At 34.2% G+C, this 24,362-nt stretch overlaps 2 protein-coding genes across 3 annotated transcripts in view; both read left to right on the top strand.

The window, feature by feature from the left end:
* The first annotated feature begins 359 nt into the window (after positions 1-359).
* On the top strand, positions 360-7,163 carry LOC139525585 (uncharacterized). The gene is made up of 5 exons (XM_071321075.1): positions 360-648; positions 3,217-3,773; positions 4,644-4,677; positions 5,105-5,143; positions 6,954-7,163. The coding sequence occupies exons 1-5, from the start codon at positions 432-434 to the stop codon at positions 6,956-6,958; spliced, it is 852 nt and encodes a 283-aa protein (XP_071177176.1). The 5' UTR covers positions 360-431; the 3' UTR covers positions 6,959-7,163.
* Positions 7,164-13,012: 5,849 nt separating this feature from the next.
* The window catches only part of LOC139525587 (uncharacterized), a 28,199-nt gene continuing 16,849 nt past the window's right edge, over positions 13,013-24,362 (top strand). The window contains exon 1 of one of the 2 annotated variants that reach the window (XM_071321078.1): positions 13,013-13,154. The gene's annotated coding sequence lies outside the window, so the exon portion shown is untranslated. The remainder of the gene's footprint in view (positions 13,155-24,362) is intronic. The other variant, XM_071321079.1, reaches the window with a different exon arrangement.

Here is a 24,362-nt window from a genome sequence, read left to right as displayed (position 1 = left end):
TTATTTTAATTTTTGTTTCTTGTGTACAATTTGGAAATTAGTATGGCGTTCATTATCACTGGACTAGTATATATTTGTTTAGGGGCCAGCTGAAGGACGCCTCCGGGTGAGGGAATTTCTCGCTACATTGAAGACCTGTTGGTGACCCTCTGCTGTTGTTTTTTATTTGGTCGGGTTGTTGTCTCTTTGACACATTCCCCATTTCCATTCTCAATTTTAATGTTGAAAAAAAAGTTCAAAAAATTTAACAATCAACGAAACATAGACCTTGTTTTTTCACTTTATTTCAAAATTCAAATAGTGGTAGGTCGAGTTTTACTTTAAGTCCGAGTTAACCAATTTGCCCACCGGAACGGGAACCGTAACTGGTTTCTTTTTATAGGAAGGGGGATTTCCAATTTTCGTGTTTGCTGTTGGTTCCAAAATATAACATGTCAGAGTTAGATTATCTCAATGAACCACAGTGCATGAAACACGGTGCCAGATGGCGAGCAAGATTCCAGCAATTAATGAACATTTTAAGAGCTAAATTCACAAAGCAATATTTCCACAAAGTAGGCGAGGCCATTTGTACATGCGGACCAGACGATGATATTTTTAGGTTTTTACCAGAAAAAATCCAGCAGAAACGTATCAGAAAATCAAAAGGTTAAGTTTGTTGTTAATATATTCTATAATATAAGTACAGGTGTTATTCTTTCTGCTTCACAGGAAAAAAAACACTTCCTCCTTGCATGCAACTTTCTTTTCACATTATTTTTGTGTGGTCTTCTTGGAATAGACAAGTTCCCCATATCCAGAAATCAACGCCACTTTGCTTATTTGAATATTATACTAAAGAAATCGGATACGGGTCACGGAAATACATTAAAATGATAGGGAATTTTGAAAAAATGTCTGTTTTAATTTTAATTTAACTGATAGACAGGTTGCCGGGGCAGAAAATGAATATACACAACAATATACACCATTTAAACGAAACATAATGACTGTTGTTGCAAAAATACAGGTTCCTGAGCTATTTTAAAAATCGAAGCGAGAGGCTTTTAACATTGCAGTGTAAAATACAGGCTAAAATGGCTGAAACGTCAAATTTGCAAACTTCGTGTTGAAAATTGGCTTACAAGGTCATTACAAAAACAGGTTGCCGGGGTGAAATATGAAACTTGAATTTCCAAAGAATAAGCAAGTCCAAACCTTGTATGTGTAGTCGTTGAACTCTAGGTTCCCACGCAAAATTAAAATGTCACTATTTGAAGAAGAATAAACTCACGAAAGCACGAAAAATTCACTAAATTCGCGTTTATTGTTTTGATTTTGACCGCCTGACAACTTTACGGAAATATCAAAGTGATTGTAAATAAGGACTCTGTGACGGGCAACTTATAATATCCGTGTTTTAAAGATTTTAATGATATCAAGCCTATCAAGCCAGTCCAGTTCAAAGTATTATCACGTGGTACAATTCTCATTTACATATTATGAATATTAATTAGCAAAACCACTACTAATTTCTGGCTATGCAAATGAATGAACTTTCCTGGTTGACCTGGGGTAAAAAAATTGGGGAAAACAGGTTAAAGGACATTATGACATTTGCATTGTGACATTTGCTTAATGACATCAAATTTCTTTATGAAAGGCACAGTTCATGTTTGCAGTTGAAATGACATGTATTCTTCTTCCTGTATAAGCAGCCAAGCCACCATAGGCGGATTTAGGGGGGGGCAGGTCCCCCCCCCCCCTTTTTGGGAAAAAAATTGGTTGCTTATATAGGGAATCACTGAAGGGTGACTGGAGCGGGCCCCCTCTTAGGTCAGTCAGTGGGCCCCAACTTATGAAAATTTCTGGATCCGCCAATGGCCACCAACTGCATGCTTGACTATATATTCTACCACATTTTTGGAGTGAGCACATAAGACACTTTGAAAATTTTCTTGTAAGGGGTTATACCAGAAAATTACTTTTACAAGGGATAATAGAGGGCTCTGAAGTGAAGTGAAGTCCTACAAACAATTTGTACCAACAAACTTTTTAAAAATTTCAAATTTATAGTGGTCAAGGAATATTCTGGCATCATTTCCGACTATACAAATCCACCTCAAGATCAAGAAATTGTAAAAATTTCTAAAAAAACAAATGCATTTAACTCTGTAGATTGTGATAGGTCCTGCAACAACTAGGACACATAATTTAAACAGTCTGTCTTTGAAATGATGTGTGTCTTGTTTTTCTCAAGCATCTGACAGCATTTCTGGTAGTGCAGTTGAATATGAGTAGTCCATAAAGTTCAAGACACAAACAAAACAACAACTCAGTAGCTTTAAGTGAAATAAAAAAAATAAAGAAAAAATAGGGTCTAATATTAATGAAGTAACATTTTTTCCGCTGGCAGGGCATCATATATACAAAATTCACAACATCTATATTAGATATAGCACTGATTTATGTCAATCTCATTAAATTACTACAGCAATCCTTAGATTTCTTTAAACAGCCTTCACATATTTGATATTTCATTATTTGTTGAAAAATATGTTTTGGAGTGGCAACCTCCATGACCACAACTGAGTAAAAAGATCGCCCAGGTCAATTTCTGGTTGCCAATGGTGACTGGGCGACCGTTAATTTTTTTCCCTGTGAACTTGTTTATATTCTTTTATTCTACGATTACAATGTTTACAAAGAAGAAATTGCTGCTCAAAGCTAAGGTTGACACTTTTCGTATTCAGTATAAAAAGCTGTCTGTTACAATTTGTACATGTATCTCATTGTTCCTTTACCAACCTTCACCCATCAGATCAATCTCAGACTACCATACCTTTTACATACAGTTAAACTTAAACTCAACCCCTTTGGGGGGTCTCATTGGGGGTTCTGACCATGGATCTCGCTTACTGTTTTGTCAGATTCCCGTATCATGATTACACTCTGTATGTAAGAAAATTCTAATTTTTTTGTAATGTCCTGTGTCCCACTAGACTCTTTCTCGGCACAATAATATGACTCTTACGTGTCACGCTAACAAAAAATCGGCAATCCCCTGTCACGCTTAGACCCCAATGAGACCCACCCTTTGTAGGACTGATGAATTTGTTCTGATTTAGACAAAGGTTTTGTAAAAAAGTTTGGTTAACTTACAGAAGTTGTCAATCTTACATATTTTCATTTTAGAAAGATTTCACTGCAGTTTATTTTATTATTTATCAATTTTAGATACAAGGTGGGCAGAACTAATAACTGATGAAGTGGCAGATGAATGTTATAAATATTTTGACAATTATATTGAAACAAACTTTGACAAAACAAAAGACGAATATGGACATCTTAAAGATATATTACATGTTTTGAAGGAACGTGGACAATTATCTAGTAGACTTAATAGTGCTAATAGGTTTCTTTATGTTTTCTACAAGTTCGATAAAGATAAAGATACTTCATTATTAAATCCGCCCCCAGAACCTCCCATAAAAGAGGAGGTCAAAGATGGCGCTAAGGAAGAACCAATGACACCTGCTGTACCATTGGAGAAATTAGATATGCACTTAAAATCTTTAAGGCCAGAAGATGTAGGGAATTTCATTGGGAAGAAGGGAATCCATATAAGGAGACTTTTGAAAGAAAAACAAGGAAGTAAGATAACAATGGGAAAAGAAGAGGGTCATGTAAAGATTGAAATAGAAGCTACGAAAGAAGACTTACAGGAAATAAAAGATAGACTTTTACAGAGAGAAGCCCTGGTCAATCAGGCAAGACGTCAACACGAAGAATCAGTAAGTTAATTAAACTTGTTTAATTTTAAGTTAATCAATAAAACTGTAACGAAATATTCAACTCATGATAATTATCTTAAATGATGGTGACTATTCTCGGTTGTTTCAAGTCATGTAGCAAATATGTAATCTTAAATGTTAGTGCAATACATGTAACTGTGTACATGTATTATATTAACACTGTAAGTTTTGATTTCATCTAATTTCATGAGATGCTTTGATTTTGTTTTTTTCTGTAAAATGTTTTATTATTACATTTGTATATAGTTTTTAATATATTTGCTTTAATAATTTTCATAATATAAATTAAAGCATTCATATCCATGTACAAAAGATATTTTTATGCCCCATTTATAGACATTATGTTTTCTGGTCTGTGCATCCATTCGTTCGTCTGTCTGTTCGTCCATCCGTTCGTTTGTCCTTCTGTTCGTCCCTTCGTCTGTCCTGTTTCAGGTTGAAGTTTTGGTTATAGTTTTTAGTCAATTTAGTTTTTGATGAAGTTGAAGTCTGATCAACTTGAAACTTAGTAAACATGTTCCCTATGATATGATCTTTCTAATTTTAATGCCAAATTAGAGATTTTATCCCATTTTCACGACCCACTGAACATAAATAATGATAGTGCAGATGGGGCATCCGTGTACTTGGGACACATTCTTGTTGTTATAAACTTTAGCAAGCTTAAGCAACTATAGACAATAATCACAAGACTAGAGCATATAGTGCAGTAACCCAAACCTTTGATAACACAATCAGCTTTCTATTAAAAGATAATAAAAGGATTTTGTGTTAAAGTGAATATTGAATTGATTATTAAATGGTTCATAATTTATTTGTTTTTATAATGCCTTGTTTCATGTTTTGTAGGTTAGGCAGTATAATGAGATGATGGGTGAACCATGTAAGTACACTTGCAATTTTTCAATAAAATGATCAATTTACTGGAACAATTTAATTTGTCATGTGACATTAAAACAATATGAAAATCCAGAAGAAAAAAAACACTTCTGTCAGATGCAGCAATTTTTTTATTTAAAAGTGTATTTTTTTCATTTTCAGATTATTTTCTTCATTTATGATCTTTAAACTGGTTGTAGTATATAATTTGATAATTATTCCTTGATTATTTAAAAGCAGATATTTCAAAAATAGTTCTGGGGTATATCCAATGATTCATTGTTAATTTGCTGTTTGAATATGGTGATATTAATTGATTTACATGTAAAGCTACAAAATTACAAAGAAAATCATTTTTATTACCAAAATTATTTTACCAAGTAACATATCAGACACTTATTACTGTTTTTAAAACTTTTTGTATTTTCCAGCATCAATGGACTATCAGTCAGCTGAAGAAAGCATGGATCGTAAGTAACCTATTACAATTATTTTTTTAAATTGTTCTAGCGCTTTTTTGTTGATAATATTTTTCAAACAGTACATCCCAATATCATCCCCTTTAGACTTTAAATTAAAAAAAAAAATGACGTCAACCTATGATTGCCCTGACCACGATAGATGTGGTTTTGAAGGCACATTGTTACATTGTACGTACTGTGTGTCTTAGCTGTCACCAAAGAAATAACAAGATTCTTGTCAGAAAAGGGTAGTCCCCATTTTAAATTCAAAAGTTGATATATTAAAAATAAAAAATTTGTAAGGGTTCCGCGGAACCCAGTGTCTCGCCTACTTTTGCTGTAAATTGCAGGCTCAACAAAAATGAAGGAAAAAATCAATAAAAATATTCCGCTTGATACTATCTTTTGATTGTAAGAAGCTTCTGTCCAAGTTTGTAAAAAATCTAGGATAGCTTATGAATCTAATAAATTTTTTTAAAACTTTAACTATATAGTTGCAATGTAAACTGGGAGAAAAACTAAGTCCATTTATAAGTAAAATACAGATACACAGGTACAAAATATTCACAAAATTTCCTTCTAGATACTAGCTTTTGATCATAAACAAGTTTCTGTCCAAGTTTGGTACAAATTAAAAAAAGTATAAGAAAGTTATCAAAATTCTTTAAAATTTAACCACAGAGCTCGAGTGAATGTGTTGTTTCCTGGCAGAAAATCTAAGTCCATTTAAAGTAAAATACGGAAAAAATGGATTTATCGTTTTACAAAATTTACTTCTGGATACTATTTGATGATCATAAATAAGCTTCTGTCCAAGTTTGGTACAAATCAAGGATTGTTTAAGAAAGTTATTAAAATTTTAAAAACCTTAACCACAGAGTGAATGTAATGTTTTCCCGCAGAAAAACTAAGTCCATTTATAAGTAAAATACGGAAAAAAAATGGAATTTTATTTTTACAGAATTTACTTCTGGATACTATCTTATGATCATAAATAAGCTTCTGTCCAAGTTTGATAGAAATCCAGGATAGTTTAAGAAAGTTATTAAAATTTTATAAAAATTAAACCACAGAGTGAATGTCATGTTTTCCCCCAGAAAAACTAAGTCCATTTATAAGTAAAATACAGAAAAAATGGAATTTTATTTTCACAAAATTTACTTCTGGATACTATCTTATGATCATAAATAAGCTTCTGTCCAAGTTTGGTAGAAATCCAAAATGGTTTAAGAAAGTTATTAAAATTTCAAAAACTTTAACCACAGAGTGAATATTTGTGGACGCCGAAAACAGAATGTAGGATCACTTAGTCTCGCTTTTTCGACTAAAGTCGAAGCTCGAAAAAAAAACCTGATTGTCAGGAAAAGTAAAAAGGCAGCTGTTCAAAAGTTATAAATAGATTGAGAGAAAACAAATCCAAGTAACAAACTAAAACCTAAGGAAACACTTCAATATTAGAGGAAAAGTTTTTGAACAATGAAACAACAGAAACACTTGAAGTGCAACAAAAAACAAACGACAATGCAACACACACAGAAATGAATTATAAGATATCACTGCCATTTCCTGACTTGTTACAGGACATTGTAAGAAAAAATGGTGGGTTGAACCTGGTTTTGTGGCTAGCCAAATAGCCAAACAATCCAATAGTCAGATGGTAAAAAGCTCTGTCCAATCATCTGATTAACATGTAAAGAGATTTATTTTAATGGGTAGTTTGACATTTCAATACTCAAAGTCATATCTATTAATTATCTTTTAAACTTATATCACATTATCATTCTGAATTTTTGTAAACAATTTTCTTTAATTTTTTCAGAGTAAATTCAAGATTTTTCAAGAGGAGGCACAGTCCAGGTTAATTCTAAACAAATACTGTGAGAAAACTGAACCTGTATTCATGTCAGATTATATGGAATTTGGTGAAGTGATAACAAAGTACTGATTATTGAATACAGAATTTTTAATGTATATACTAAGGTGGATATTTTATTTGTAGTATAAAAATAATAAACCACTTAGTTTTGAATCTTTGTTTTAACTAAATTGTGTGAAGAAATTTTGTAATTTGTGAAGATGTAAAGTGAGTGCATGTCTGTTTGTTTATTTGTCTGTTTGTTGACCTGTTGTCCATACTCAATGAGCAGCTTAGTGGTCACTTGGTAGTGGTCTCACCTGGAGTGCAGGAGGTTGTGGGTTTGATACCTAACCAAGCCACACCAAAGACTTGAAAATTGGGATTTTCAGTTTCTATGCTTAGTTAGCTGCATTTAAGGAAGTACTTAGGTGAGGTTAGGTGAAAATTAAGAAATTAAGAAATTAAAATTGATACTATAAGCTGGTAGAGCATCAATTAAGGATAAAAATAAGCTGAAAATATTGATAGGTCATGGACCTCCTTTTCGAGATATTTGAGATTTAAAATATGGCGGGAAAAGGCTGACTCAGACTTTTACCTTATATTTGCATTGGTATTATTAGGTCTCAAAACAAAAGAAAAAAAATTAAGAATCTTCTTAAATTTTGATAAATAACCTTTCATGAGCTATTAAGTCTTATATGAAAAAATAAATAGGTGTTATGGGGCAAAATATTTTACATTGTATTGTATGGAAAAACACCAAGGAGTCCGAACATTTGACACAAATTCCAAAACCTCACCTAAGTACATTCTTAAGAGGAAGAGCAAAGACTGCCCCACTCAGAGTCAAAATAATGTGTTTGAGTAGGATGACATGTCTTCCTGTGGAATGCTTCCATGTTAATTTTAAGTCCATGAGGTGTCTTATGGTCTCTGGAGAGATGTCTTATTGGCAGTCATACCCCATATTCTTATGTTTATTCCACATTCAAATTATGTCTTTGGTGTCAGTCTAGTACAAAGCAAGTCTATATTCATATCACATTTTCATGTCCACAGCCATTATATGTAGTTAAATTGCCACTGGACACTAAACAGCAATCCATCCATCCACACTCAAGGGATAGGATGTACTTTATATTAAGCAACGTGTTGGACAAGAAAGAAAGTGATCATATTGCCACCTCAAAGTTTATATCATTTTTTTAACTATCCATAACTAAACCTCACTTTAATACTATATAATAGGGGTTGAATAATGTATTGATGGATAAAAATATGAAACTAATCATCCAAACTGAATTGTATGATTTTCGCAGTAGTTAAAAGATCCTCAAAGATAAGCAGGGTATTGGTAACATTTTTCCAACACATCATTTTTCATATTAGTTAATGGAATTTTTTTATGTTGTTTCTCATTCTTTTATTACAAAATAACATACACATAAACTTGTATAAATGAAAATATAAAAAGGGATGTCTGCAATACAAAACCTAACCACACAAGTAAATTTTCTATTGATATTTAAAAATTACCAGCTGACATGTCTAGAATTTAATGAGAGATGAGATGTCCAAATATTAATGAGGAATGACATGTCCAAAAATTAATAAGATAACATATCCACAAATTAATGAGGGATGACATCCACAAAATAATGAGAGATGACATATCCAGAATTTATTGAGAGATAACATATCCAGAAATTAATGAGGGATAACATGTCCAAAAATTAATGAGAGATGACACGTCCAAAAATAATGAGAGATAACTTCTCCACAAATTAATGAAAGCTGACATATCCACATATTTATGAGAGATGACATATCCACAAATTAATGAGATGCCATATCCAAAAAACTAATAAGAGATGACATATCCAGAAATTATTGAGAGGTGACATGACCACAAATTAATGAGGGATGACATGTCCACAAATTAATTAGAGATGACATATCCAGAAATTAATGAGAGGTGACATGACCACAAATTAATGAGGGATGACATGTCCACAAATTAATGAGAGATGACATAACCACAAATTAATGAGATGACATGACCACAAATTAATGAGGAATGACATGTCCACAAATTAATGAGAGATGACATATCCAGAAATTAATCAGAGATGACATATCCAGAATTTAAAGAGATAACATAACCACAAATTAATGAGATGACTTATCCAGAAACTAATGAAGGATGACACGTCCAAAAATAATGAGATAACATATCCACAAATTAATGAGAGATGACATATCCACAAATTAATGAAAGCCGACATATCCACAAATTAATGAAAGCCGACATATCCACATATTTATGAGAGATGACATATCCACAAATTAATGAGAGATGCCATATCCAAAAAACTAATAAGAGATGACATATCCAGAAATTAATGAGGGATGACATGTCCAGAAATTAATTAGAGATGACATATCCACAAATAAATGAGAGATGACATATCCAGAATTTAAAGAGATAACATAACCACAAATTATTGAGATGACATATCCAGAATTTAAAGAGATAACATAACCCCAAATTAGTGAGATAACATATCCACAAATCAATGAGAGATGACATATCCACAAATCAATGAGAGATGACATATCCACAAATTAATGAAAGTCGACATATCCACATATTTATGAGAGATGACATATCCACAAATTAATGAGAGATGCCATATCCAAAAAACTAATAAGAGATGACATATCCAGAATTTAATGAGAGATGACATATCAAGAAATTAATTAGAGATGACATATCCAGAAATTAATGCAAGATGACATGTCCACAAATTAATAAGAGATAACATATCCAGAATTTAATGAGAGATGACATATCCAGAAACTAATGAGGGATAACATATCCAGAAATTAATGAGAGATGACATGTTCAGAAATAAATGCGAGATGACATGTCCAAAACTTAAAGAGAGATAACATATCCACAAATTAATAAGGGATGACCTATCCACAAATTAATTAGAGATGACATATCCAGAAATTAATGAGGGATAACATATCCAGAAATTAATGCGAGATGACATGTCTAAAACTTAAAGAGAGATGACATATCCACAAATTAATGAGACATTACATGTCCACAAATTAATGAAAGATGACATACCCAGAATTGAATGAGAGATGACATATCCAGAAATTAATGAGATGACATATCCAGAAATTAATGAGAGATGACATGTCCAGAATTTAATGGGAGATGACATATCCAGAATTGAATGAGAGATGACATGTCCACAAAATAATGAGAGATGACATATCCAGAAATTAATGAGGGATAACATATCCACAAATTAATGAGAGATGACATGTCCACAAATTAATGAGAGATGACATATCCAGAATTGAATGAGAGATGACATGTCCACAAATTAATGAGAGATGACATATCAAGAAGTGAATGAGGGAACATACATGTATCCACAAATTAATGAGAGATGACATGTCCAGAATTTAAAGAGATATAACATATTAACAAATTAATGAGAGATGACATATCCAGAAATTAATGAGGGATGACATATCCAGAAATTAATGAGAGATGACATATCCAGAAATTAATGAGGGATGACACGTCCAAAAATAATGAGAGATAACATATCCACAAATTTATGAAAGATGACATATCCACATATTAATGAGAGATGACATGTCCACAAATTAATGAGAGATGACATGTCCACAAATTAAAGAAAGATGACATGTCCACATATTAATGAGAGATGACATATCCACAAATTAATGAGAGATGCCATATCCAGAAATTTAATGAGACATGACATATCCTAAAAAAATAATAAGATAATTTATCAAGAATTTAATAAGAGATGACAAAACCACAACTTTAAAAATTAGAGAAAACATGTCCAAAAAATTAATGAGAGATAACATATCCTCAAAAATTTATAAGATAACACATCCAAAAATTAATGAGAGGTGACATTTTCTCAAAAAATAATAAGATAACATATCAACAAAATAATGAAATATAACACATCCAAAAATGACAAAATTAATGAGGGATGGCATGTCCAGAAATTAATGAGAGATGACACGTCCAGAAATTAATGAAAGATGACATGTCCAAAAATAAATGAGCGATGACTGGGAGATGACACGTCCAGATATGAATGAGGGATCACATGTCAGCAAATTAATGAGAGATAACATATCCACATATTAAGGAGGGATGACATATCCACATATTAATGAGGGATGACATGTCCAGATATGAATGAGAGATGACATGTCCAGAAATTAATGAATAATGACATGTCCAGAAATTAATGAGGAAAGCCATATCGACAAATTAATTTGAGATGACATATCCAGATATTAATGAGGGATGACATGTCCAGAAATTAATGAACAATGACATGTTCAGACTTTAATGAGGGATGACATATCCACAAATTAATGTGAGATGACATATTGAATTATGCCTAGATTAATGTTTCATTATTTTTTTTTATATGTCAAATTAAACTGTTTTTATGTTATTTATATGTTTTTATATTCGGTCAAAAGCTCCTTAGAGCTGGTGTTGTATATTTGTACTTATGCCGAATCAAAATAAAGTTTCCTTATCTTATCTCATGATGTTACAACTATCAGTCTGGCACATGCAATTGTTCTTTACTTAATTTCTGTTGTTCAGCGATTTAAAAAAAAGAGGTTTTATTTGTTTTGTCATGTGAATTTCTCACTTATTGGGATCAATAGTATAACTACATTTGGTATAGGGGTTCCTTGCAAGATTTACATGTCCGTTAATCTCAATTTCGTGGTGAGTGGGTCCGTTTCTCAAATTCTGAGCAGCAGGTCCACTATATGTGGTGTATGGAATGATTGTAAGGTACCAGTCTGTAGATAGGTATAAGACGATGTGGTATGAATAGAATAGAATAGAATAGAATATCTTTATTTACTAAATTAGGGACCCAGCAGGGCATATAGCATACACACAATATCATTATAAACAATAGCATATGCAATACACAGACAATCGATATGTAACATGTGTAATAAAAAAAATATTACAAGAAACACACAACAAAATAGTGGCAGTCTTCGATGGCGACACACATTGATAATGGGAAACCAGTCTGGGTTTCAGTGCATTTGGACATAAAAAAAAAATACGTAATCAATTAAACTTTCAAACGGATAACTTTTTTAGACAATGAGTTTAGAATATCATTTAGGGAGCTACCATTTGATTTTTATGGGGGGGGGGCTAGGATGACAAATTTTGTCCTGCATTTTTTTAAGCTGTAATCTCGATCTGTCCGCCTGCCTTTTTATTTTATTTTTCACTCTGTTCGGTCCTGCCTTTTTGTTTTAGTTTATCCCGACTTTTTTTTTAACCTAAATTGTCGTCCTGACTTTTTTTTTTGCAAGTGTCTCATCCTGCCTTTTTTTTTACTCAAAACTCCTGTCCTGCCTATTTTTTTTCAAATTTCATCCTAGCCCCCCTCATAAAAATCAAATGGTAGCTCCCTTATCATGATGTTTTAAACAATGGCCAGATGCGATCATCATCACGTTTGACACCCACAGGCACTTGTTTCTGCCGATGAGGGTTTAAATATCCACACTCATACGAAAAATATCGAAAGGAAACGATCATAATTTAAAGGAGGGGCCAGGGTTTCTTTTTTTTCATAAAAAATATTATGATCCTCAATTCGATGGAAAAACATATTGTGGTCAAGTAGCTGAATCCAAATATACTCCATACCTTAGAGTGTTAAGATATGAAGAAAGAAAAATGATTGATAGCGTCTAAACATACACACAAATCTGACTCGCACAAAAAAAAAATTACACCCCCCTTTTTCTTAAAAGTTTGTTCCTACGAGTGTGGATAGAAAAACCCCTATGACAGATAAAAATGCCTTCAGAAACGACCATGTTTTATTGACAATTTTTGATTCATACATCTAAAATCAAAATGCCACTTAAAGATCAGTGGGTTTTTTTCTACTTTCGTTTTCGATTGGTCCTGTATCCCGGGTCGAACCTGCGTTTTCTCGTACGCCTTAAATTCCAGGCTACTTTTATCTCCCTTTAGTCTCTCCTGACTATCTTCCTGATAGATTGTTGTCACTGTTTTCAAAATTATAGGTAAGTTCAAGCTGCCATTTAACTATGAAGCATTCAATCATTATGTCTTAATGGTTGAGGAAAAATAAAGGATCGTAAAAGTACATTTCCATAGAATTTTGCCCTAACCCCGATCCTAGACTAACAAAAATTCTTGCCAAATACATACCGACCTACATTCTTATGGGGGATTTACGACATGCAAGATGACTCTCATAGTCCTAAAAAGGGGACCTTTAAATATATTTTGATGTTGTTTTTTGGCTTCTTCATACCAGATACATATAATACAATTTACAAATTGTATTATATATGTCTCTGTTCTGACATACTTTCATAAGCCTGTAGCAAATGTAAAATAATCGTTTTGTTTTAACATGTTTAAGTTGTGGACAAAATTGCTCTTTCAAAAATCCATTTTGGAATAAATAGTATAGAATATTTGTTCCAACAGGAATAGGTATAATAATAATCGTTTTGTTTTAACATGTTTAAGTTGTGGACAAAATTGCTCTTTCAAAAAATCCATTTCGGAATAAATAGTATAGAATATTTGTTCCAACAGGAATAGGTATTATGACATTGTTTATAATAAAGTTTCTAGTGGAACTTCTGTTAGGTCAACGTATATTTATTCCGCCTAACAGAAGTTCCACTGGAAACTTTGTTATAAACAATGTCAGAATACCTATCCCTGTTGGAACAAATATTCTATACTATTTATTCCGTTAGGAACATATACTGTAATATTTATTCCTGTGGAAATAATATTCCAGAATGTTTTTTCCTTTTGGAACTTATATTATGAAGGAACTGTTTTTAAATTTTCATTACAACACCTCAGTCTTGGCTATTCTGTCTCATAGTTTTGTTAATATATATATTGTATGAAATATTGATGTTGATGTAATTCAAATGTGCACTTATAATATATGTAGACTTTGGTTATAAAGATACATGCTGGCACTACACAAAAAAAATAAACTGGAAACTATGATATTAAATGTATACATTATGCATGATTAACTCTTAAGATTAAAGATCCTACATTATGATAAGGCAATAGGTGGGAGAATTAATGTTTAGACAATCTTTCAATACTTATCATGACCAAAGCAGTTATAGTTATAAAATTGAGAAAGGAAATGGGGAATGTGTCAAAGCGACAACAACCCGCGATAGAGCAGACAACAGCCGAAGGCCACCAATGGGTCTTCAATGTAGCGAGAAACTCCTGCACCCAGAGGCGTCCTTCAGCATGCATGTACTTATTATTTAAGACATTAGATCAAAAGATCAAATTATTAAAGGCTGATTGCTAATGTACAAAAAAATGTAACTTAGTAGAGTTAGTTTTATTTAAGCATATTCTAGAAAATAACTGAAATGGATCAGATAGCAGCCTATACTATAATAAATCACTTGGTTAACTATAGCTATATTTTTCATGGTTTTACTTTAAATAGTTTTTTTTGCATGCACTTTAAAAGTTATAGCTATACAAGTATTCCTTCCTTATGTTATTCAATACCTCATAACTGTAACACCTACTAATAAATGTATTAAGACTGCACCATGACCTATAAGGGTTTACTTTTATGAATTGTGACTTGGATGGAGAGTTGTCTCATTGGCACTCATACCATATCTTCCTATATCTATTGTTGCATTTTACTTAACCTCGACTGTTAAACAGTGATCCAGGATCCTAGGACAGTTTGTCATTGAGCTTACAGAATTATCTCCCCTGAAACAGTTATCTTCCCTCAATCAGGGATACAAGTTTGTCATTGATCTTACAATTATCTCCCTTGAAACTGTTTATCTTCCCTCAATCAGGGATTAAAGTTTGTCATTGATCTTACAATTATCTCCCCTGAAACTGATATCCCTCAATCAGGGATAAAAGTTTGTTATTGAGCTAACAATTATCTCCCCTGAAACTGTTTAACTTTCCTCAATCAGGGATACAAGTTTGTCATTGAGCTTACATGTACAATTATCTTCCCTGAAACTGTAAATCTTCCCTCCATCAGGGATACAATGTTGTTGTTGTAAACGTAGAATTCCGAGCGTTCATAAATTTATAACTTAACACCATCTTTGTAGAAAATAACAGTCACGATTTATTCACACTATATGTATATACAGACGTTACATAAAATACAAAATACACGGCATACACTCCAACAGTACAAACATTCAGCCATCTTGTCTATCCGGCAACCATCTCTCTCTCCCCCACGTCACTATCACACAACGACAATAATACGGGAAACAACGTTAACACTGTTTTGCAACATTACGGACATGAAGACAAAGTCACATTCACAACACTACTCCCTCTTTTCAAGAATATTTCGTCCTCGAAATAAAAGATAATCAAGACAAATTGCGTTTTCGTGTTTTCCAGTTCATCTCAGGTAGCATTGACGATCCACAGGTGCAAACATCACGTGTATAACTGTTTTCATAGACGTTAATATCTTTGAATTGGGTCAACTCATTTCCGCGTATAAGTTCTTTCTGTGTGAAGTTCTTCCCGTATACTGGTCTCGATAATCCAGTATCGGTTGAAACTCTAGGTTTGTCATAATTGTTTTCATCATTATTTTCAGAAGTATCAAAATGTACGTTACTTTGCTCAAAAGCTGTCCATTTTCGGACGCTAACTTCTTCTACCTCACCAAGGGTCTGTTGTTCAACGTTCGGACTTCCAAACTTCCAAACTTTTGCAACTGCAGCCTCAGTTGCCTCAACAATTTCATTAAGTTCCTCATATTTCAATTCAACCTTTCTAACGCTAACAACCTCTGTTCCACCAGTAACCATTGTCTGCTTTTCAACGCACGGAAGCTCCAAGATAGCTATCTCTCCGTCCAAAACTTTCGCAACTTCAACTTCAGTTGCCTCAATAACGTCACAAAGTTCCTCATGTTTCAATTCATATGATTCAGCGATGTAATAAACATACTGTTCACTCGGATAAACGAAATTATTACGTACATTTAATTTACCAACAGTATAATTGTCTTTTCCCAATTTCTGGTTACTAGTATATAAACTAATGTCGTTTTGCATATCAACGTCAGTATTTGTCGAAACTTTATTCCTCCGAATATCATGCTCTGTGAAATTCATATTACGCTTAGTGCCTATTTCAAAAATGTTCTCAAAGTCACTGTCGGCATTGCAACGCGATTTTTCTACGAACTTTAAAGATTGTCTGCAATGTTCCTGCCACAATATTTCTTTGATAAGTTCACTAATTGTTGACGGTTCTTTAGTCAGAACTCTATATCCAATGTCATCATCAGGGTATCCGTATATAGCATATTCAGTAATCAGCTTTACTAATAAATCTTCGTTCACACCAGGGAACGATTTCCGAACATTTATCTCAACTCTACATACGTACTCTTGGACGCTTTCACTTTCAAACATAGTTATATTTCTCAATTTCATTCTACAAATCTGAGCAGTCTCAATATCACCAAATCGACTTTTCAATGCAGAATACAAAACAGATACATTATAAACATCTCTGTGTGGTAAATACGACACATATTCTAAAGCTTTACCTCTCAGTGAAGTAACCAAATAAAAAGCCATATCACTAGATGACCAATTAAAACGTTCAGCAAAGATAGAAAATTTCATCCAGAAACCTTCAAAATGTTCAGTACCGTCAAACTCTGGTAAGTCACACCAGCTCATGGTTAATATATCAAAATGCTGACAAATATAAGTTATAGACATACATAAAACAACAATTATTTATGGATACACGTCACAATGTTGATTTCTTTCAAATTTGCACCTTAGATTATCATTTTATCTTTGATGCTAACACCGAACAAAAATGTTTAATTAATTTCCGTCCACTTTTGCCGATTAAATACTTCTCTGTGAATTATGTGGTCGAATCTGTTTTAATTCCAATATCACTTTTAAAATGATGAATCTTCTTATTCCAGTGCCGTATCGTCCTTCTGTTGCCGTATCGTCCTTCTGTTGTAATGCATACATTTGGTCACAATCGTATTGTCGAATAAACTTGTTTACGGTACCTTCATTGTTTAATTTCATATTTCCTCCCCTCTTTAAAAGCATTCCGTCTGTATAAAAATATAAATCATCTGTTGCGTAGATCCGTTTCTGTTCGCTGCCACCAATGTTGTAAACGTAGAATTCCGAGCGTTCATAAATTTATAACTTAACACCATCTTTGTAGAAAATAACAGTCACGATTTATTCACACTATATGTATATACAGACGTTACATAAAATACAAAATACACGGCATACACTCCAACAGTACAAACATTCAGCCATCTTGTCTATCCGGCAACCATCTCTCTCTCCCCCACGTCACTATCACACAACGACAATAATACGGGAAACAACGTTAACACTGTTTTGCAACATTACGGACATGAAGACAAAGTCACATTCACAACATTGTCATTGATCTTACAATTATCTCCCCTGAAACTGTTATCTTCCCTCAATCAGGGATACAAGTTTGTCATTGAGCTTACAATTATCTCCCCTGAAACTTTATCTTCCCTAAATCAGGGATAAAAGTTTGTCATTGATCTTACAATTATCTCCCCTGAAACTGTTATCTTCCCTCAATCCGGGATACAAGTTTGTCATTGAGCTTACAATTATCTCCCCTGAAACTGATATCCCTCAATCAGGGATAAAAGTTTGTTATTGAGCTAAAAATTATCTCCCCTGAAACTTTATCTTTCCTCAATCAGGGATACAAGTTTGTCATTGAGCTTACAATTATCTCCCCTGAAACTGTTTATCTTCCCTCAATCAGGGATAATACTTTAAGTTATACCTGTTATGTTTATATAAGCAAGATATTTAAAAAAAAAATAGGTTTTCATCTTCTATGAATAATACTTTTTTGAATAGTAAAGCCAACAATTGAAGACTACTTAGTATTATAGTAATGTAGCCAAGAGAAGTCAAAGAAAAAGAAGAAATACTAAAATATTTACTTGTATCAGTAAATTAAAAACTCTTGAATATTAAAGTGTTATACCTGCCTGTCAAATGACCATATTTTTTACCCCCAAAAGAGGGAGCTGTTTTCTAGTTTCCAGACAATAACTTGTGTTTAAGTTTATTGAATTCTCTGAAATTTTACACCTTTTCCTGAAAAGAAAATACTCTTTTGAAAAAAATTGGGGGGGTTCACATTTTTTCTTCAAAACATTTTTTTAAAGTTATTTTTGGGGGAGGGGATAATTTTATACAATATTTTGGGTTGGGTTTATAGTTTTTTCTTAGAAGATGTAAAAGCTTGGGCAAAACTAAGAAATCAATATCAGTGAAAAGAAGATTTTTCATCAATCCATAAAAATGAATTATTCCACAGAGGTCTTGGTCAAAATATTTTAAATGTTTTGTTGGAAATCTACATGTATTATTCCTTGTGTCATTTTAAGATTGAACATGATAATTGTTTTTTTTTAGAATTTAGAATTTCTTAAATTTATATTGACAGTGATAGAAATCATATGCTATTGATTGAAGGATTGATTGATTGATTGATTGATAATTTTGTACATCAATGATTAATTATTTATTTCAAAACCACTGTTTTTTGGATATTTAAAAAGATGTCCAAAATAAAGTCAGAACAAACTTGTTTTCTTTCTTTATTGAACAAGTTTAGTCAAAATATGTCAGTGACATATAAAAAAGACATTCAATTACATTATGTAAACTTGTGTTCCCCTGTAATATTTATAAATACACTATTATTACTATGTCTTGAATATAGAGGTGTGTGTGTGTATTGCAGTGACTTTAATAAGCTTACTAAATAAAGGCAACACTAGTATACAACTGTTCAAAGTCTGAATCAATTGAGAGAAAACAAATCAAATCTAAAACCAGGGGAAACACATCAACTATAAGAGAAAAACAGAAACAAACTACTGGTAGTATATGATAACAATTGCCATTTTCCTGACTTGGTCCTACACGAACTGTCTGTGTCCACACGACTGGATCAATGCCACAAAAGTGATGTCAATGGTCATAGGTAAATTTCTAAAAAAATGGATATAAATCTTGATTAAACATGTACATGTATTATTATATACCAAAACACTTTTACAATATAGTTGCCTTAAAATTAGTTTCAAAACGACACTAATTGATATCTTTTATTTCTGAATTGACATTCTGTACTTTGTATTTACTTTGGACATTCATAAGATGGTCTTCTATAGTGTTCACATCTTCGCTAGCCCAGGGTGACCACCCGCTCCCCTCCTCTTTGGAGAGGTGGGGAGGGTATCGTAACCCTTGGCTATTGAAGATGTATTGTTCATGGCATGGCTGTATGTAATTTTCGCTGTAGTACAAAACCTATTATCAAATTTGTAAAACACTAAAAATGTGGTATTATACAAATGATGTAAAGTCGAGTATCAATAAATCACTTTACGGCCTTCAACAAGGAGCAAACCCTGGACCGTTTAAGAAGCTATAATGAGTTAAATAAATATGGCATACAAATGATTTCTTGAACTATTATAGTTTACTAATAGATATAAGAAGATGCTAAAATGTCCTGCCGTGTCTCAAAAACAATATATGGTTATTGCTTAAAACTTCCACACAAGACGTCGGGCGTATCATGCGCTCATGGCGCAGCTGTTTATTTTAGATAAATTCAAATGTTTTGAATGGACACAGAAAGAAAATCTATAGTCATAAATTATGTTGATGATTCCCACCGGGATTGTAAGTTTATCTGGAGCGGTGAATTAACTAACGCACAGTTGGCTTGATGTTCTTATGTTGTACTGTTACACCACTGTCCAAGGTTATGGACAGGATTGGGATCCTGCTAACATTTTTAACCCCACCACATTATGTATGTGTGTGCCTGTCCAAAGTCAGGAGCCTGTAATTCAGTTGACGTCATTTGTTGATGTGTTACATTTTTTGTACATGAATTAGGACGTTATTTTTCGGGGCCTTTCATAGCTAACTGTGTGTAATCGGCTTTGTAATGGCCTGACCATTAAATATAACCACGATTGGGCTCAAGCAATAAGAATATCAGGTGCTGACAATTTATTCTTAAACCAATCTAACAAATGGTAAAAAGCTGAAAACAAATAAAATACAATTATACAATGTGTTCAATTAATGTTATTAAAACGAAATGTCAAAAGTAATAGATAGCACAGTCTGTTGAAGCGAAAAAATGTTGTACTTCAAGAACGGTTAAATTTCAGGTATTTCACGGAGAAAAGGTTCAAATATGTAGAGAGCAATTTGAAGGGTTCAAATACAATGTTGTAGAATTAACTCACTCTGTGGTTAGCCACGAATTATGTCCAAGATGACGTCTCGACGAAATGTTCTTCGTGATCGTTTTGACCTTGCAGTTTTCATGTAACAGATACGTGTGAGAGAGGGAAAGGTAGCAACGGTACGATGTTTTAACGTTAAAGATGAATAATCCTCGTAGACTGGAACACATAAATAGATTACGAATATAATCAAACGAAGTTTATAAATTACGGAACGGTGTAACAGAATACTCCCCGTCTGATGTCTATCTGATATCACTATTCCATAAATTTTTCGAATATGAATATAGGATTTACACAAATGAATTAATCCCAATATGAATTGAATATATACAGGTGAAATGTCCACTTTTGGTCATTTGAGAAATATCATGTCTCAACTTACGACATTTCACTATAAAGTTTCCAGAATAGATTAATTCCACGGAAAACTGGGTTCAGCACAGTTTCTTGTCCTATGAAGAAGGATCTCTCCAATGAGATCGCTGTGATTTGAAGAATGTTCCATAGCTGTTGTTGAGATAGTAGGTCCTCCGATGGGTATGATGAGAGGTAATATTTGATCCTCTTCTGGTTTGGCGAAAAGTTCCATCTTTTTTAGTATCAGACAAAAGTAAACGTTTCGTCTTAATGTTCAATCCTGCTGATCTTGCTGTTTTATCGGTGAAGTGGGGTCCTCTATGTTTGATTTTGCTGTAGTAATGACCAAGAAAAGGTGTTACTTTGTGGTGATGTCCAGATAAGACTACTGGTTCCTTTTCACTAAAATTCAAGTCAGATTTGGCAATACTGCTTCCTCCTCAGAGTAGAGGTTGCTTCCTCAGAGGCAGATTGATATTGGCAATAGGTCCTTCTATCGGAATAGGTTTGTGAATGCTACTGATTTCCACTTCAGGTCCTGTTGATTTCGGAATGAAATTTTCTTTATCTATAGATTTTTCTATAGAAGTCAAAGATTTTGCTTTTAGTGACGCTGCTTTTAGTGACGCGAGTGATGTCCCTTTAGAGGAATTCGTGCGTTTACCAGGCTTGGTACTAGGTCCAGTACATTCAAGGGATTTTATTGAATGCGATTTTGCATTCGAATGAAAGTTTTTGTCGTTAGACTGAACAACAATTGGATACTTGTCCTTGATGGCTATTTCCGGTCTTGAGGCAAGACGTTGTTTTGATTCCGTGATTGAAACGTAAGTTATCTTTGTGTTGACTTCAATAGGAACAGTTTGCTTGTCAATGTATGTACTTCCAATTATGACCCAACCAAGTCTCAACTTTTGGGCAAATGGAGTTCGGGATGGTCCTATGCGTTGTTCAAGGACGTGGTGTGCCTCTATAAGGTCCCTTCCAATTAGGAGTAGAATTTGACAACGTTCCTCTAGTGGTGTAATGCTTCCTCTGAGTTCTGTCAGATGAGGATGATGCATTGTAACTTCAGGGGTAGGAATTTCGTCTCGATTATTTGGAATATTATTACATTCAATTAATGTAGGCAGATCAAATTGTACGTCACTATGTACAGATTTTATGACGAAATCTTTTCCTCTTTTCCCAGAAGTAGCTACTCTGCCGGAGCATGTTGTAAGAGAGTAGTTTTCAGGTTTCTCCCGAACGTTGAACAGACTGAAGAATTCAGGCGAGGCAAGAGACCGGTTGCTTTGGTCGTCAATAATGGCGTACATCCTGATAATTTTGTCTGTCTTGTCCTTGTGGTACACGTCCACAGGTAATATCTTGGCATAAGATTTCTCGCTCTTATGATCTTTGTAGATCTCTGTGCAGATCGAACTTACAGAGGTTAACTTTGTTTCAGCTGACTCTGTCTGCTCCCCGCCGTAGGCTTGTCTGGGTGAGCTAAACTGGGAACTTTCAGATTATTGTGGTCTAGTGATGTGAAGTGCTGTGGTATGTCGTTCACTTCCACACTCGTTACAACTGATACTTGCGTTGCAGTCCCGACTTCTGTGTGTGGTTGACTCACAACACTTGTAGCACACATTGTTTTGTCTTAACAGTTCCTTGCGTTCCTCGATTGGTTTGGCTTGGAATGCTCGACATTCATTCAAGGTATGCTTTGTCTTGTGTAGGATACACAGATCTTGTTGTTGACTGCTGTCTTCAGTTTGCTGTTCAACAGCCGTCTTATGAACGCTGACTTTAGAGTACGTCTGAGGTGTGAACCTTGGCGTAGCGTCTTTTGTATTTGATGTTACTTTTGACCCAAAGATGAACCCAGGATCGTTCTTAATTTTGCTAATTTCCCTGATGAAGGCAGAGAATTCTGTGAAAGGTGGAAAGGCAACTTCATATTTAGACTTGTATCTTGAAGCCCTTGTAATCTACTTTTCTTGGAGTCCGTATGGCAGTTTTTCCACAATAGGATTTATCCCGGACGAAGAGTCAAAATATGCTAGCAAACATCCCAGCTTGGGATTTTCCTTGTGATATTCTATTTCTGATAGAATATCAGACAAGTCATAAAGACGTGCGTTATCTTTGTTCGTCAAGGTAGGAAAATTGACGAGTTTACTCGTGACAGAGGCTTCCAAATCCAGTCTTTGCCATAACCTCTGTAGGCCTCTAGTAGGGTTGTTGGCATTTGATGCCCTAATACTAATGGCATGTTTACCAGACTCTGGCCCTAGCCACTTAATCAGTAGGTCTATTTGTTCCGAGTCAGAAACTTGTAATTCGTCTATGATGTTTTTGAAGCTAGATTTCCATGTATGGAAGGATTCTGCCTGGTCATTAAAATTTGTTAGCCTGGAGAATAATAGGTCTTTGCGTAAAAGAAATATAGTTATCTCCGACGTGGGATTGATTTGTTGCTGGTATGCAACAGGGCTCTCTTCTATTACGCCTTGTTTAGGGTGTGAAACAGGGATCTCTTCTATAAAGTCTTGATTTGTGCGTAAGACAGGGATCGCTTCTTTAACACCCTGTTTTTAGGGTTCAGTAGGGCTCTCATCTGAAAGGCCTTGTCTTTGTATGCCGGTTACTACTCCCAGATCTGGGATCAAGGTAACTCCCAGTGACTTAGTATCGGAAAGTAAGACAGCAGATGTCTGTGACAGCAAGTGCAGTGCCACGGACGGCACGAACGCTGGTGCTTCGTGACTCAGCTCGATCTTAACAGGAATTTGTTTTTTCTTTTGAGGTCCTGTTACTTCCTTTACAACAGTAGATACAGGAAGTTTATTGACGAAATCTTGCACACACTGGATCGGGTCTTCCTTTTCATCAGGTAGTTCGCTAAACGCTTGGTTGTCATCGTATTCCAGGATACGAGCCTCGGCTTCTGCGTCTGCAGCTTCTCTCTGTGCTTCAAGAAGGTTAAATCTGGCTTTCAGCTCGGCTTTTTCACGGCTTACCCGTACGGCTTCATGTTGCATTTGAGCCTTCCTGTGCATAGCCTCTTGTTCTAATTGCACTTTTCTGAGAGCAGCCTCCTGTTCTAGTTGAACTTTACGTTGAGCGACTTCTTGCTCCATTTCTGCATTTTTACGTGTGGCTTCCTGTTCCACTTCAGCCTTTTTACGTGTGCTGCTTCCTGTTCCATTTCAGCCTTTTTGCGTGCTGCTTCCTGTTCCATTTCAGCCTTTTTGCGTGCTGCTTACTGTTCCATTTCAGCCTTTTTGCGTGCTGCTTTCTGTTCCATTTCAGCCTTTTTGCGTGCTGCTTCCTGTTCCATTTCAGTCTTTTTGCGTGCTGCTTCCTGTTCCATATTAATTTGTCTGAACAGGGCTTGTTCCTCTAACATTGCTTGTAGGATAAGGGCATGTTTTTCGACGAATGCTATCTTAGACTTTGCACCCTCTGCCTTGGCACGCTTTCTCCGTGCCAGGCTTGACATGTCTGACACGTTAGAGCTACCGCTGTG

This window comes from Mytilus edulis, chromosome 5 (assembly GCF_963676685.1).
Source record: "Mytilus edulis chromosome 5, xbMytEdul2.2, whole genome shotgun sequence".
Classification (NCBI taxonomy): Eukaryota; Metazoa; Mollusca; class Bivalvia; order Mytilida; family Mytilidae; genus Mytilus; species Mytilus edulis.
The sequence above is the reverse complement of the archived record's forward strand: the minus strand, read 5'-3'. Positions and strand labels throughout refer to the sequence as shown.

Excerpts from the sequence above, each read along its gene's own strand:
- LOC139525585 (XM_071321075.1), top strand. The coding sequence starts at position 432 with ATGTCAGAGTTAGATTATCTCAATGAACCACAGTGCATGAAACACGGT. Across the intron at positions 649-3,216 it reads ACGTATCAGAAAATCAAAAG|ATACAAGGTGGGCAGAACTA; the intron begins GTTAAGTTTGTT and ends TATCAATTTTAG. Across the intron at positions 4,678-5,104 it reads TGAGATGATGGGTGAACCAT|CATCAATGGACTATCAGTCA; the intron begins GTAAGTACACTT and ends TGTATTTTCCAG.